Source organism: Arachis ipaensis, chromosome B5 (genome assembly GCF_059453495.1).
Source record: "Arachis ipaensis isolate K30076 ecotype BB chromosome B5, ASM5945349v1, whole genome shotgun sequence".
NCBI classification, from domain to species: Eukaryota; Viridiplantae; Streptophyta; class Magnoliopsida; order Fabales; family Fabaceae; genus Arachis; species Arachis ipaensis.
Window position 1 is genome coordinate 100,184,381 of NC_142440.1, and position 12,442 is coordinate 100,196,822.

Sequence of the window (12,442 nt, forward strand, 5' to 3'; positions counted from 1 at the left end):
TAGACCATGGAAAATAACATCATGAATAGTATTAATGCCAGTCTGAATGGTCTCACCTCTACTTTGCAAGCTCTTATGTCACAGATTGGATCAACGCAAAATTCTGGTAACCAACCTTCAAGCTCCACTGGAATCCCCTCTCAACCATTACCCAATCCAAAGGGAGGCATTAATGCCATCACCCTAAGGTCTGGAACCACACTGCAGGAGAGGAATCAGGAGGAACCAAGCCCACCAGAACACACCTCAGCTGAAGAGGTAGTAGAAATAGAAGATGTTGAAGAGGAAGACGACATACAGGACATAGCTGAAGAAGAAATAGCTCAACCACAGGAGGAAGCACCAAAAGGCACAGACACCACAGAAAACACTACTCCTATTCCATTTCCACAACTTGCAAAGAAGCCCAGGAAGCAGCTGGAAACCGACCCCAAAATGGTAGAAATATTCAAAAAGGTTGAGGTAACTGTTCCTCTTTTTGATGTTATTTAGCAGGTACCTAAATATGCAAAGTTTCTAAAGACTTATGTATCCATAAAGACAAAATTAATGAATTAGAAACTATTCCTTTAGGTAGTTCTATATCTGCTTTAATGGGAGGATTACCTGAAAAATGTAGTGATCCAGGTCCTTGTATAGTTAGCTGTACTATTGGTGGTGTAGTAATTTATGATTGCATGTGTGATTTAGGAGCATGTGTCAGTATAATGCCTTTGTCTATATATGATATTTTGAGGCTCCCTCCCTTAAAAGGGTCGGCAGCTCATTTTGTGTTAGCAGATAAAAGCATTATTACAGTGGCTGGAGTTGCTGAAGATGTTTTGGTGAACATTAAAGGGCTTACATTTCCCAATGATTTTTATATCTTGGAGATGCCCCATAATGATTTAGATAAGCCATCATCAATCCTACTTGGAAGACCATTCCTGAAGACATCAAAATTCAAATTGGATGCTTTTTCAGGAACATACTCCTTTGAAAAAGATGGCCGCATAGTAATCTTCAATCTGAATGGAGTCATTGACAACCCCCCAGAAGATCGTTCTATCTTTCAGTGTGATGTCTGGTGCACGAATTGTAAATCACACTTTTTACAACTCTTACAACTAACCAGCAAGTGCACTGGGTCGTCCAAGTAATACCTTACGTGAGTAAGGGTCGATCCCATGGAGATTGTTGGCTTGAAGCAATCTATGGTTATCTTGTAACTCTTAGTCAGGAAAACAATAAAATAATTCACTTATCAAATTTGATTGCAAGGAATAAAAGGGCAGAACACAAATTATACTTGTATGCAATGATGGAGAATATGTTGGAGCTTTGGAGATGCTTTATCTTCTGATATTCTGCTTTCCTCTGTTTTCTAATTCACGCACGCACGTCCTCCTATGGCAAGCTGTGTCTTGGTGGATCACCGTTGTCAATGGCTACCATCCATCCTTCCAGTGAAAAGGGTCCAGATGCGCTGTCACTGCACGGCTAATCATCTGCAGGTTCTCAATCGTACCGGAATAGGATTTACTATCCTTTTGCGTCTGTCACTACGCCCAGCACTCGCGAGTTTGAAATTCGTCACAGTCATTCAATCCTAGAGTCCTACTCGGAATACCACAGACAAGGTTTAGACTTTCCGGGCTCTCATGAATGCCGCCATCAATCTAGCTTATACCACAAAGATTCTGATTAAGAGATCCAAGAGATACTCATTCAATCTAAGGTGGAACGGAAGTGGTTGTCAGGCACGCATTCGTGGGGGAATGATGATGATTGTCACGTTCATCACATTCAGGTTGAAGTGCGAATGAATATCTTAGAAGCGGAATAAGTTGAATTGAATAGAAAACAGAAATACTTGCATTAATTCATCGAGACACAGCAGAGCTCCTCACCCCCAACAATGGAGTTTAGAGACTCATGCCGTCAAAAGGTACAAAGTTTAGATCTAAAATGTCATGAGATACAAGAGAAGTCTCTAAAAGTTGTTTAAATACTAGACTAATAAACTAGGTTTACAGAAAATGAGTAAACTAAGATGGATAGTGCAGAAATCCACTTTTGGGGCCCACTTGGTGTGTGCTGGGGCTGAGACTTAAGCTAATCACGTGCATAGGGCTGTTTTGGGCGTTCAACGCCAGCTTTGGATCCTTTTCTGGCGTTGAACTCCAACTTGTAACTTGTTTCTGGCGCTGGACGCCAGACTGCAACATGGAACTGGCGTTGAACGCCAGTTTCTGTCGTCTATCCTTGAGATAAGTATGGACTATTATATATTTCTGGAAAGCCCTGGATGTCTACTTTCCAACGCAATTGGAAGCGCGCCATTTAGACTCCTATAGCTCCAGAAAATCCATTCCGAGTGCAGGGAGGTCAGAATCCAACAGCATCAGCAGTCCTTTTTCAGCCTGAATCAGATTTATGCTCAGCTCCCTCAATTTCAGCCAAAAAATACCTAAAATTACAAAAAAACACACAAACTCATAGTAAAGTCCAGAAATATGAATTTTTCCTAGAAACTACTAAAAATAAACTAAAAACTAACTAAAACACACTAAAAACTACATGAAATTAACCCTAAAAAGCGTATAAAATATCCGCTCATCACAACAGCAAACTTAAACTGTTGCTTGTCCTCAAGCAACTAGATAAATAAAATAGAATACAAATAATTTAAGAAGCAATAATATCTCAGAGTTTTTGAGTGAAGCTCAGATTCTAATTCGATGAGCGGGACTAGTAGCTTTTTGCTTCTGAACAGTTTTGGCATCTCACTTTATCCATTGAAGCTCATAGTGATTGGCATCTATAGGAACTCAGAATTCAGATAGTGATATTGATTCTCCTAGTTCAGTATGTTGATTCTTGAACACAGCTACTTTATGAGTCTTGGCCGTGGCCCTAAGCACTTTGTTTTCCAGTATTACCACCGGATACATAAATGCCACAGACACATAATTAGGTGAACCTTTTCAGATTGTGACTCAGCTTTGCTAAAGTTCCCAATTAGAGGTGTCCAGAGTTCTTAAGCACACTCTTCTTTTTGCTTTGGACCTTGACTTTAACCGCTCAGTCTCAAGTTTTCACTTGACACCTTCACGCCACAAGCACATGGTTATGGACAGCTTGGTTTAGCCGCTTAGGCCAGGATTTTATTCCTTTAGGCCCTCCTATCCACTGATTCTCAAAGCCTTGGGGTCCTTTTTATTACCCTTGCCTTTTGGTTTTAAGGGCTATTGGCTTTTTGCTCTTGCCTTTTGGTTTTAAGAGCTTTGGCTTTTTCTGCTTGCTTTTTCTTTTTCTTTCTCTAATTTTTTTTTGCAAGCTTTTGTATTCACTGCTTTTTCTTGCTTCAAGAATCATTTTTATGATTTTTCAGATTATCAATAACATGTCTCATGTTCATCATTCTTTCAAGAGCCAACATATTTAACAGTCTTAAACATCAAATTCAAAAGACATATGCACTGTTCAAGCATTCATTCAGAAGACAGAAAGCATTGCCACCACATGTAAATAATTAGAATTTATCTTATTAAAAACTCGAAAAATATTGCCTCTTATTCTAAAGAAATTCTTCTATTTTATTCATGTTTAATGATGATGATAAAATTAAATTATAGCTTAATTGGAGATAAAATCAAAAATATAGATACTAATTACTACTATATGACTCCTAAGGTAAAACTAAAATAAAAATAGTTATCACAGAGTTAAGGCTAAGATTGGAATTTAACAACCTTTGTTCTGGGAAGTGGATGTTCCTCTAATCTGCGGGGTGCTTGGTCCTTCAAGAGATAATTTCTGGTGCTTCAATTCCCTTAAATCACGCCCTTGCTCCTCCTGTTCTTTAAGCAAATAGCAAAGAATGCTACTTTATTCCTTCTGTTCTTTATTTATTTGTTCCATAGCTTCTTGCATCTTGGTAATAGATGTTTCAAGATACTCCCAGTATTCAGATTTAGGGATTTCTGGGAGAAATTCCTGTGTTCTCTTCTTGATGGGGTCATCCTGTGCTTGTTGTTTTTCCATTGATGCTTTGGTGATTGGTCGCTCAACTGAGATATACTCAGTTATTCCAATCCTTACTCCAGCGTCCTTGCAGAGCATAGAAATCAAGCTTGGATAAGCCAACCTGGCATCTTTAGAATTTTTGTTTGCAATTTTGTAAAATTCAGTTGAAATCAGTTGATGAACTTCCACTTCTTTTTCCATCATGATGCAATGGATCATCACTGCTCTTCTAATAATGACTTCAGAACGGTTGCTAGTGGGCAGCAGAGAATGCCGAATGAAGTCCAGCCATCCTCTGGCGAGTCTGGTTTGAGATCTTCTCTTTTGAGTTGATTTGGGACACCCTTCGTGCTGGTGGTCCACCTGGCTCCAGGGATACATATATCCTCTAGAATCTTATCGAGGCCCTTGTCTGTTCTCATCATTCTCCTATTGAAGGAGTCTGGATCATCTTTCAGCTGAGGTAGCTTTAAGATCTCCCTGATCTTGTCAGGGTGGGTATGAACAATCTTTCCTCTGACCAAGGTCCGATAGTCATAGAGAGCAGATCCAGATAGTCTTTGCTTGTCTGTTTGCCACATATTAGCATAGAACTCGTGGACCATATTCCTTCCCACTTTTGTTTCAGGATTAGTTAGGATCTCCCAGTTCCTGATTCAAATTTGCTCTTGGATCTCCGGATATTCGTCTTCTTTCAGATCGAATCTAACTTCTGGGATCACTGATCTTAGACCCATTATTTTGTAATAATGGTCTGAATGTTCTTTAGTTAAGAACTTCCCTTGATTCCAAAGTGGTTTTGGAACACTCTCTTTCTTGCCTCTTGGAGTAGGTTATTTTCCTTTAGGAGCCATGATCTTAGTGGGTATGGTTTAGTGATAACGGATAAACACACCAAACTTAGAGGTTTGCTTGTCCTCAAGCAAAAGAAAAGAAAAGAGAGGGATAGAAGGAGAGCTAGTGTAGGATGGTGGATGAGAGGAAGGAGGCCGAATGGGTTTTTAAAAGGGAGGGGGGTTTTCGAAAATAGGGAGAAAGATAAGATAGAAGATATGATTTAAAAAAAATAAGTATGATAAGAAAATATATAATTTAAAATTGAAAAGATATGAAAGATATTTGAAAAAGATAAAATTGGATTTTTGAAAAAGATAATATAGAGATTTGAAAAAGATATTGATTAGTTGAAAAGATTTTTGAATGAAAAAAGATAGATTTGTTTTGAAAATTTTGAAAATGAGTTGAATTGGATAAAAAAGGATTTGTGCTTATGGATTAAGATACATTTGATATTTTTAGAATAGGGTTTTTAGAAATTAGGAATTTTAGAAATCAGGGTTCTTAACATGTTTATGCAAGAAATCATGAATTAAAACATGAAAATTAAATTTAGAATGAAAAATATGAAGTAAAAATGAATTCACCTCCTCCCTACCATCCTGGCGTTTGAACGCCCAAACGCTGCATGTTTTGGGCGTTCAACGCCCAAATGCTGCCTCTCCTGGGCGTTCAACGCCCAGCTGTTGCTTCTTTCTGGCGTTGAATGCCAGGAACTCCTTTGTCACTGGGCGTTTTTCTGAATGCCCAGGATGCTGTAAATATGGCGTTAAACGCCCAGAAGGAGCTTCTTTCTGGCGTTTAACGCCCAGATGGCTATCCTTACTGGCGTTCAACGCCCAGTGGATGCTTCTTTTGGGCGTTGAATGCCCAAAACAGACTCTTACTGGCGTTTTCTTGCCATTGAGCTCTTTTTCTCTGTTTTGTGTGTAGAATCCTTCTGTAACCCTGTGAACTTAAACAATTGACTCTTTACCTTAGTATCAGTGAACTTTATATAAACAAATAAAATCAAGAATAGGGCAAAATGCTTAGAGGAAGTGATGCCCCATGGCTGGGTTACCTCCCAGCAAGTGCTTCTTTATTGTCTTTAGCTGGACCTTGCTGAGCTTTTAATCTAGCTTCAGCCTTGAGCATTCTTGCTCAACATTGCCTTCAAGATAGTGCTTGATTCTCTATCCATTAACAATGAACTTCTTGTCAGAATCAATATCTTGAAGTTCCACATAACCATATGGTGATACACTTGTAATCACATATGGTCCCCTCCACCGGGACTTTAGTTTCCCGGGGAACAGCCTGAGCCTAGAGTTAAACAACAGAACCTTTTGTCCTGGTTCAAAGATTCTAGATGACAGCTTTCTGTCATGCCACTTTTTTATTTTTCTTTATAAAGCTTGGCATTTTCGAAAGTAGTGAATCTGAATTCCTCTAGCTCATTTAGCTGGAGCAATCTTTTTTCTCCAGCTAATTTGGCATCAAAGTTTAGGAATCTGGTTGCCCAGTAGGCTTTATTTTCCAGTTCCACGGGCAGGTGGCATGCCTTACCATACACAAGTTGGTATAGAGAGGTCCCTATAGGAGTCTTGAATGCTGTTCTGTAAGCCCACAGAGCATCATCCAAGCTTCGTGCCCAATCCTTTCTACGGGTACTTACAGTCCATTCCAGGATTCTTTTAAGTTCTCTGTTAGAGACTTCAGCTTGTCCATTTGTCTGTGGATGATATGGAGTCGCCACCTGATGCACGGAAAACTTGTCTCTCAACAAATTCCCCTTCGGCAAGTGTATCGAATTGTCGTCAAGTAAAACTCACAATAGAATGAGGTCGAATCCCACAGAGATTAACGGATTAAGCAATCAATGGTTAATTGATTATCCTAGTTAGACGAATCATAATGGAGTGATAAGTAACAAGGAAATGTAAATTGACAGAAAAGTAAAGAAAGCAATAAAGTGCAGAAATGTAAAATGACAAAAAAATTAAATGTAAGAACTAAAAATAAAATGAACATTGGGATCAAGAGATATTGCAATCCTCCGGATCATGTTCATTCTCATCTCTTCCTCAATCAATGCACTCATTGATCTCCTTGGCAATCTTAAGTGATTGAATTACAATTTCTTGTAATTCAATGTCTCAAATCTTGATCAATAGCCAATTCCTTGGTCAATTGCTCATGAGAAGAGATGAAGTATGGTCACTGATTATACCACATGCATTTCCCAAATCAAGTGTTGGAAGGATTATAGTCACATATCCATCCACACCCAATTTGGTCCAGCATGAGAAAGCATGTCTAGCATGATCTCTTCATTCCTCTTTCAAGGTTCAGAAGAGATCCAAGTATGAATAGTTTCTTTTCCAAGATAACTACCCAATTGGATGAAGATCGAAAGCTCTCTAGTAAAATCAAGAGAAAAGAAAGAAGAAGAAGAATAAGAACTACAATTGATCCATTGAATCACAATAGAGCTCTCTAACCCAATGTAAAGAGTTAGTTGATCATTGCTCTACAAAAATAGAAAAGAAAGAAAGTGCCACTACAAAGTTTTTGTTTATTTGTGGCAGTTTTTTTTCTTATTTGTGGAGGTTTATAACCCCCACCAAATGGTTTGTGGGGGTTTCCAAAACCCCCAAAATTTGAGGTGCCACGAGGTCTTTTGTGGGAGTTTTTAAAAACCTCCACAATCTATTCAGTGGGGGGGGGGTTTAAGTGTGTTTAGTGGGAGTTTTATATTGAACTTTTGTGACAGTTTAGAATCACTTTTGTGACAGTTTAAAACCCCCAAAAATTGATTTTTAAAATTAACAAAAATTAACTATTTTGTGAGATTTTCAAACCTCCACAAATCCTATAATTATTTATTTATTTTTAATTTCAAATCATTCATTAATCTCATCTCATTTACATACTCTCATCTCATTAATTAGCTACTTATTAATCATAGGATTTTCTATCAAAATTCAACACCAACGGTGTTTTTTGCACATGAGTAAAAATACACATGGATCAATTCCATGGAGCTTCCATTCATAATTTTTTACCCTAATACAACCAAGAGATATATATTACAAGAACAAACATGAATCTAGAGTTAAATTGTACTACATGAAAGTTACAACCTTATCCAGATTGGGAGTGTTCTTCAAAAATTGAGCAACTGAAACAAGTTTGTTTTTCCACTAATTTATAATAATATCCACAAAAAAAAAAATAGTTTCAAACCCAATATGGAAATTCAATGAAACTACAGAGAATTTTAAAGTAACTAAACCTCGAATGAACTACTTACTTCCCATATAATTGAAGCTGTTTGAGAAACAGCAACAGCAATTTGGATCAATATTTTGAGTACCTTGAGCTATTTTTGATAGAGCTGTAACCTACATGTCAAATTGAAAGACGATAGAGATTATTGTATTCACCAACATGCACATAAATAAACTAAATGATGTTTATGCCACACAAAATCACTGTCAGATTTTACAATTCTTTCAAACAAGTTTAAGTTTAATCATACAAAAAAAAAAGAATGGCAAAACAACATATCATTTAAGGTCTTTAAACCATATTACAAGAAATTTTAATCAATAGGAAGAACATCATACCGAAGAATACTAACTTTTTGGTTGATGAGAAACTCTAAACTGTCCAGTGGTCTGAGCACTATCAGCTGAAAAAAGATGCCTATTTCACTCTGAAAACAAAAAGAGTTGTGCAGAAACAGATTAGACACATTAAATTAACGGTGGTCTCTGCTAAAAACTTCTATGAGATTTGCAAAAAGATATAACACATATTTTGAGACTTTCTCTGATCGTAACAACAGCACTAAGAATATTCCAGTTGCATACTGCCAACAAAGAAGAACAAAATAACAATACTTACAAGTAGATCCTTAAGGATATGCTAAAAAAATGTAACTTAGTTCAACCAACCTGAAATATGACGGGATTGTGAAACTGAAGCTCGCAATAATGCATATGAAAGATATGCCTTCACCGAATCAATAAAATAAAAATTCTTTGTAAATGAGTGGCTAACTCCTTCCAACAAAACCTGAGAAAATAAAATAAAAAATAAAAAATTCAATTGTCATCAGTTAAGAACAAAAAAAAATAATTTGAAACATTGAGAAACCAATTCACAGCAACGTGAATGAGTTTCAAAGAACAATAAAAAGACAATAATGTGCCGTCCTTCCATAAGGTTTTAGTTAAAAAAGAAAGCATTAAATACAAATATCAGCATCAAAACAAAAGGATATGTATGTGTTCTTTACATCATCTTTACATTAATTGCATTTGTAAATCTAAACCCAAGGCAATACAATTAAAAGCACCAAGTATATCACAGAAAATCAAATGGACCTGTAACTTGGTAGTAAAGCAAAAAAACAAGGAACATAAGTTTCTATGAATTTTGCTACAACCTATAAACTAGCAATTAATAGATGCTAGCTAAAATCACTTTATAACTTGTAGAAGCTCAAGAGATAATATCCTTGTCTTGGTTGTAACTTCATCATTATCTTCCATCATACCCATCTGCCAAATTTACATTTGAAAACATAAGAGATGTTGAAAGAAAATAACCACGATGCTAGTATTTAAGTTGCAGAACCAACCTTGCAAAGAGTGCGAAATGCCAACAAAGTATCACGTTGTACTATACCCATGCTCTCCAAATCAATCCCACTTGACAGAAGATTAACAGTTTAGGTAATTAGTCTCCGTGAAAAAATACAGAACAGAAATTTCTATAACATATCCATACCGTATAATCTGTTTACCATATTCAGTATGCACAGCCTTGTCCAGCACAGCTTCTCAGTCCTATAAAATATAAACAATCTTATCATAATGGGGATTAGCTAAATAGGATTGGATTAGTAACATATTTGTAGAAACTATTTACCTTAATATCAGCACTCCCAGCAAGATGTTGAAGTGCCTCAAGATGAATATAAAATATCACACATTATTTTAATTTTCTGCCAAACAAACCCACTTAGGATTAAAATAATATATTTAACATGTCACACACTTAATATATATCTCTTATTATTGTATCAAATGTTAATTTAGAAGAGAGCTTACAATAAATAGCAAAGAGCTTATAATGTTAAATGTTAATACTTTTTGAAAGCTGATCTTCACTAATAACATATAGTAAAAGAATGAATCGCATATTAACTCAGATTCTCTCATATTTAAGCTTAACCGCAGCAGGACTTGATTGATGTGCATAGTAGCTAGCTAGCTTAAAAAGCCATTAATTTACAATACAATAGTACTAATAGACAGTCAAGAATAATAAAGAACAAAATTGGTTACCAAAACAACAATAAAGTACAATCAAACCAAAACCATAATCAAGATAAATTATTGGGGGTAAAAACTATTTTTATAGTGTTTTTTGTTTTAAAATTTTCGAACTGCATCTATTGAAACATTTAAATTGTTTAGCCGCCTGATATATACTTGCAAATCTTTTTTTGTTTTATTTTTACTTTGAAAATAATAATAATAAGTTTAAAAACAAAAAACTTTATACTTTGTTTGCTACTTGGCCTGCAATGCAACTTAGCTATTTACTGCTCAAAATCAATGAATATAGTTTTCAAGTGTTCATAGGCATTTGGTCATATTTTGTGTTTTAAAGACTATACTAAACTGTTTCTTTAAACACTTGGTCACATATAACACTAATAAATAGTAATTAGCGTTAATGCAACTAGATAGATAGCTAATAATAATAATGAACTACAGAGGCAGATTTTTAAGGTTGATTATTATTATTGTTTAGGGTGTTACCGGTGGAGGTATCAAACACACTTCAATTGTCTAAAAGTCACTAAAAAGGATGAACAAGCACTCAAGCACTGAAACCTAATCAAACCTTTTGTTTAGCCTTTTCACACACTTTAAACCTCCTATACGTGGACACAACCTCCATTGAAATTTAGAAATATTAAAATTACATTTTCACCTTAATACAGTGCAAAAAGAAGTATCAGGTGAGGTGCACATTACAAATGAAAGTACCTCATCAAGCTCTGCCACTGATTTTGCCAATTTTTGGTACTCACTCGGATTAGACACAAGGTCAGGGTCAGCAAGCTTAACCTAAAACACCAACCAAACTTTTAATAACAATAATAATAAATCGATTTAGATAATTGGTTGCAACAAAATTTCATAGAAACAAAAAAGACAAAAATTTTGATACCGATAAATCTTGCCAAGTCTTCTCAGCAGATTTCGGCTTCATTATGAGATAAGGTTCCTATAATTCATCGCAAATATATAAAATTACAAAAACGCACCATTGGATTAAGCTGAACTAAAAACAAAAGAATATCTAAACAAAAATTTTGATACCGATAAATCTTGCCAGGTCTTCTCAGCAGATTCCAGCTTCGTTATGAGATAAAATTCCTATCATTCAACGCATAATTTTTGTGCGATCTCCCTTTGTATCAAATTCTAACCACGCTATAAAGAGAAAAAAAAAGAATATCTAAACTGAGTTAAATAAATAACATTGAAAAAGAAAAATGAACAAATAGAAATTGACCTTAGGTGATTGCAGAGAAAACCAAAAGCATTTACGGATAAGCTTGATGGCGGTGCCGGCGATGGCTACGAACTCAATCTTTCTCTGATCTCAAAATTAAAGTTATTACATGTAGATGAAGGAGATAATGCATTGATGTAGAAGCTTGATGGCAACAACGATGAGGACATGAATGGCCGTAGCGATGAGGTTACTCTCCCTCTGATCTCAGATGCTATATATGGTGAGCTTGATGGTGACAATGGCAAAGAGATGAATACGGTGACTGTGAGTAGTTCTAGGGTTTCATTCTCACTCTTCTTCCCCTTCTAATTTTTTTGGACAGGTTTCTGTTTGGACTTAATTTGTTTGGACAAGTTTAAATAGAGTAGCTAGGTTAGGGATGGGCTATTTGTTTGAACATTTGGGCTTAGAAATTTAAACTAGCATTAATCAATGGAGGTTTCATATTTTGCCATAAATAAAGTATGTTATGGAGGTTTTTAAAACTTCCACAAAAAAACTCCCATAAGCAAGCAAAAATCTTGTAGTGTGCAGAAAAGTAAAGATGAAGATAAAAACTAAAAAATAAAACTTCAAATTCATAAATAAAAATTACAACTAAAAGAAAGAGAAGGAAAAGTGTGTGAGGGGAGGGAGTCCGAAGACCCCTCTTCAATCCTCCATTCCAGAATTCAGTTCCCCCCCTTTCCGGGCTTCTTTTTCAATGTAAAGACTAAGGCCTTTATATAGGCTCTCCTAAATTACAAAATGAAATTAAAAGCAAATTACAATTAAATGAAAATTCCTATTCTAGATGCTTCTTGTGGCCTTGATTGGTTGACAATTGTGGGCCTGCTTGCTTGAGCTTGGAAGTGGACTTGAGAGAGAAGTGAGTTAAGTTGAGGTCCAGGTGCTAAAGTTAGTGCTAAAGTTAGCCACACTAATGCTACAAGTGTGGCGTTAGTGCTAAAGTTATTGTGGCTAACGTTGCACTTGCTGTCCAGTTGGTGTTTTTGGGGCTTAAAAGATGCCT

At 36.0% G+C, this 12,442-nt stretch overlaps 1 protein-coding gene across 1 annotated transcript; it reads right to left on the minus strand.

Annotated features, from left to right (window-relative positions):
- Window positions 1–1,839: 1,839 nt before the first annotated feature.
- Window positions 1,840–11,815, minus strand: LOC107643616 (brefeldin A-inhibited guanine nucleotide-exchange protein 5-like). The gene is made up of 12 exons (XM_088486103.1): window positions 11,428–11,815; window positions 11,232–11,345; window positions 11,080–11,136; window positions 10,896–10,976; window positions 9,766–9,841; window positions 9,625–9,683; window positions 9,476–9,545; window positions 9,327–9,395; window positions 8,787–8,907; window positions 8,471–8,535; window positions 8,141–8,231; window positions 1,840–2,449 (listed from the first exon to the last, which is right to left on the minus strand). The coding sequence occupies exons 7-12, from the start codon at window positions 9,524–9,526 to the stop codon at window positions 2,331–2,333; spliced, it is 516 nt and encodes a 171-aa protein (XP_088342229.1). The 5' UTR covers window positions 9,527–9,545; window positions 9,625–9,683; window positions 9,766–9,841; window positions 10,896–10,976; window positions 11,080–11,136; window positions 11,232–11,345; window positions 11,428–11,815; the 3' UTR covers window positions 1,840–2,330.
- Window positions 11,816–12,442: the final 627 nt, after the last annotated feature.

Bases quoted from the DNA above. Each gene is read 5' to 3' on its own strand.
- LOC107643616 (XM_088486103.1), bottom strand. From the start codon at position 9,526: ATGGGTATAGTACAACGTGATACTTTGTTGGCATTTCGCACTCTTTGC. The intron at 9,396-9,475 runs GTTGGTTCTGCA...TAAATTTGGCAG, and splicing joins CATTTCGCACTCTTTGCAAG to ATGGGTATGATGGAAGATAA. The intron at 8,536-8,786 runs GTTGGTTGAACT...AGAGTGAAATAG, and splicing joins ACAATCCCGTCATATTTCAG to GCATCTTTTTTCAGCTGATA.